This window comes from Temnothorax curvispinosus, unplaced genomic scaffold (assembly GCF_003070985.1).
Source record: "Temnothorax curvispinosus isolate PA1 unplaced genomic scaffold, ASM307098v1 QBEX01001368.1, whole genome shotgun sequence".
Taxonomy (NCBI): domain Eukaryota; kingdom Metazoa; phylum Arthropoda; class Insecta; order Hymenoptera; family Formicidae; genus Temnothorax; species Temnothorax curvispinosus.
The window spans coordinates 1-2,848 of record NW_020211148.1 but is presented as its reverse complement, the minus strand read 5'-3'; the positions used below and the strand labels follow the sequence as shown (position 1 = coordinate 2,848).

General features: G+C 59.2%; 2 protein-coding genes across 2 annotated transcripts; both read left to right on the top strand.

Moving 5' to 3' along the window:
- The first annotated feature begins 1,132 nt into the window (after positions 1–1,132).
- On the top strand, positions 1,133–2,014 carry LOC112463090 (uncharacterized protein K02A2.6-like). Its single transcript, XM_025029274.1, has one exon. It carries the CDS (start codon positions 1,133–1,135, stop codon positions 2,012–2,014), a length of 882 nt encoding a protein of 293 aa, XP_024885042.1.
- Positions 2,015–2,117: 103 nt separating this feature from the next.
- Positions 2,118–2,768, top strand: LOC112463082 (lysine-rich arabinogalactan protein 19-like). Its single transcript, XM_025029262.1, has one exon. The coding sequence runs from the start codon at positions 2,118–2,120 to the stop codon at positions 2,766–2,768; it is 651 nt and encodes a 216-aa protein (XP_024885030.1).
- The last annotated feature ends 80 nt before the right edge of the window (positions 2,769–2,848 follow it).

Below are 2,848 nucleotides of genomic sequence, written 5' to 3'. Positions count from 1 at the left end.
AGGGCATATCGTCGACCGAGAAGGGATACGGACCGACCCCGAGAAAGTCAAAGCCGTCGCCCAGTGGCCGCGGCCACAAACCGTAAAGCAAATCCGACAATTCCTAGGCGTCGCCTCCTGGTACCGGCGATTTATACAGGACTTCGCGACCGTCGCCGCGCCCCTCACCGCGTTAACCCGCAAACACGCCCGGTGGGCATGGGGGCCCGAGGAAGAAAACGCATTCGAACAATTAAAGACGACCCTGACCACCGCGCCGGTTCTCGCTTGTCCGGATTTCACGCGGCGTTTTGTCCTGCAAACCGACGCCAGCACAACCGGAGTAGGGGCCGTACTAACGCAGAATTTCCCGGAGGGCGAACGAGTCATCGCATACGCAAGCCGAACTCTCAATCAGGCCGAACGAAACTACAGCGCGACCGAGCTCGAATGCCTAGCCGTAATATGGGGAATCCGCCGCATGCGGGACTATCTCGAGGGGTACCCATTCACCGTCCTCACGGACCACCAATCGCTCCGGTGGTTGCAGAAACTCGACGCACCCACCGGGAGACTGGGCCGGTGGGCATTCGAGCTCCAGCAATACGACCTAGAGATCCGCTACAGGAAAGGAGCCCTTAACCGGGTGGCAGACGCGCTATCTCGCCAGCCCATGACAGCCGCCGTTACCCCCCCGCCCCGCTGCCCCTGGTATCGCCGCACGTTGCGCGCCGTACAACACGCCCCGCGCGAATATCCGGACTACGAAATAAAGGAGGGAAAACTACTCCGTCACGTCCTCCACAGTCTCGATTTTAAAGAAACACCCGCCGACGAGCAATGGAAAGAGTGCGTAGCCAAAGACCACCGCCCCGAAATCCTATACCAGAATCACGACGCCCCCACGGCTGGACATCTCGGGATCGCGAAAACAATCGCCCGGATCGCGCAATACTATTATTGGCCCGGAATGTTTCGGGAAATAGCGCAGTACGTCCGAAACTGCTCAAAATGCTTAAAGCATAAAGTCGCGCAAACACGACCAGCCGGCACGCTACACGCCACTTCCGTCGTCCGCCCCTGGCAACAAGTCACGTTGGACTTAATAGGGCCGCTGCCGCGCTCAAAGGGAGGGCATACATGGCTCCTGACCATGCAGGACCGTTTTTCAAAATGGCTGGAGATGCGTCCTTTACGCCGCGCCACCGCGCCCGCCGTCACGACGAACATTGCCGAAGCGATACTGTACCGACACGGATGCCCCGAGGTAATCCTGTCAGATAATGGGACGCAGCTCCGGTCCGCGAAACTTGAAAAAATGCTAGCCGCACATCACGTGCGGCATGCGTATACGCCCGTGCACGCGCCACATTGCAACCCGGTAGAACGAACGAACCGCGTAGTAAAGACAATGGTATCCCAATATGTGGACCAAAATCATCGAAATTGGGACGAGCGAATACCGGAGTTGCAATTCGCGTACAATACGGCGCGACATGAAGCAACCGGATACACCCCTGCATATCTTGTCTACGGTCGCGAGCCGGTATCCCCTCTCAATCAAGACGCCGCACCGAAAACCGCCGCACCGCCGCCCGACGAAAAACGCCGACATCTCGAGGAGGCCTTCGAACTCGCGAAAATACATCTCGCACACGCGTTCCAGCGACAACAAAAATATTATAATCTCCGACGACGAGCGTGGACCCCAAAAATTGGAGACTGGGTATGGAAGCGTGAGTACCCACTCTCCAATAAAGCCGCGGCATTCAACGCAAAACTCGCGCCGAAATTCAGAGGCCCCCTCGAGGTGCGACGTATAGTATCCCCCGTAATTGTGGACCTGCGCGGTAAGAGCGGCAAATGGATCCGACATATCCATGTACAAGACTTAAAAGCCGCGCCGGAAATCCCCCCTCCAGGCGACGAGACCAGGGAAGAAAACGCCGAAACAAACAGCGAAAGCGACAACGAAACCGACGCCGAAAACACCAGCGACCCCGACAACGACACCGAGGACAACAGCGAATATTAAACATTGCCCTATATCCCCTCCCGGACACCCGCTAAATAAACAAAAGTCGGCTATATAAACGAGCCCCGAAGTCAAAAGACACACTCGAGTCAAATTTCCCGAGATGGAGACAACCACGACCGAGAAAAGCATCCTCGAGGAGATCGAGGAACTCCTCGCCGAGCCCGTCGCTTACGACCCGGCCTGCCCGGATTTCGGCACAACCTGGACGAAGCTGTTCAGCACGGGATCCGCCGCCTCCGCTGCCGCCGCCGCCGAGGCCCCAAGACCCGCAACAGCTCCGCCGCCACGTAAAAACGTGCCAACGGTCGGATGCATGGTCCAGAGGTCGGACCACCAGCACCGACGAAAAATGGAGTGGCTGACGACCCCGCCACCACCGAGGCCGGCCCGCCGCATCACGGCAGCAACATACTTGGCGCGCAAGACAATCGCCGCCAAGCCGACGCCACCGCCGATCGCACCACCGGCCATACCACCGGCGGAACCACCGGCCGCGCTACCAGCCGCACCGCCTGCCGCACCACCAGCCGCCGAGGCGCAGGCACTCCGGCCCGTAGGCCCGCGGGAAACCCCGAAGATCCCTGTGCTTGTGGAGCCGGGCCACATCATCTTGGTACCCCATGGAGCCGTCCACAATACACGAGAGTGGAAAACCACGGAGAGGGGCTACCGATGGCATGTCCGCTTCAATCACGAGGGGACCGTCCGGAAGATCCGGAAATTACCGGCAAAACCGAGGACCCGGACCTGAAGCGCCGAATTCGCGCTCTAAAAGGAGGGGGGTGATGCGCCCCGAAACGCATCATTCCCGGCGAACATCAGCCGGATGCC

Excerpts from the sequence above, each read along its gene's own strand:
- LOC112463090 (XM_025029274.1), top strand. The coding sequence starts at position 1,133 with ATGCAGGACCGTTTTTCAAAATGGCTGGAGATGCGTCCTTTACGCCGC.
- LOC112463082 (XM_025029262.1), top strand. The coding sequence starts at position 2,118 with ATGGAGACAACCACGACCGAGAAAAGCATCCTCGAGGAGATCGAGGAA.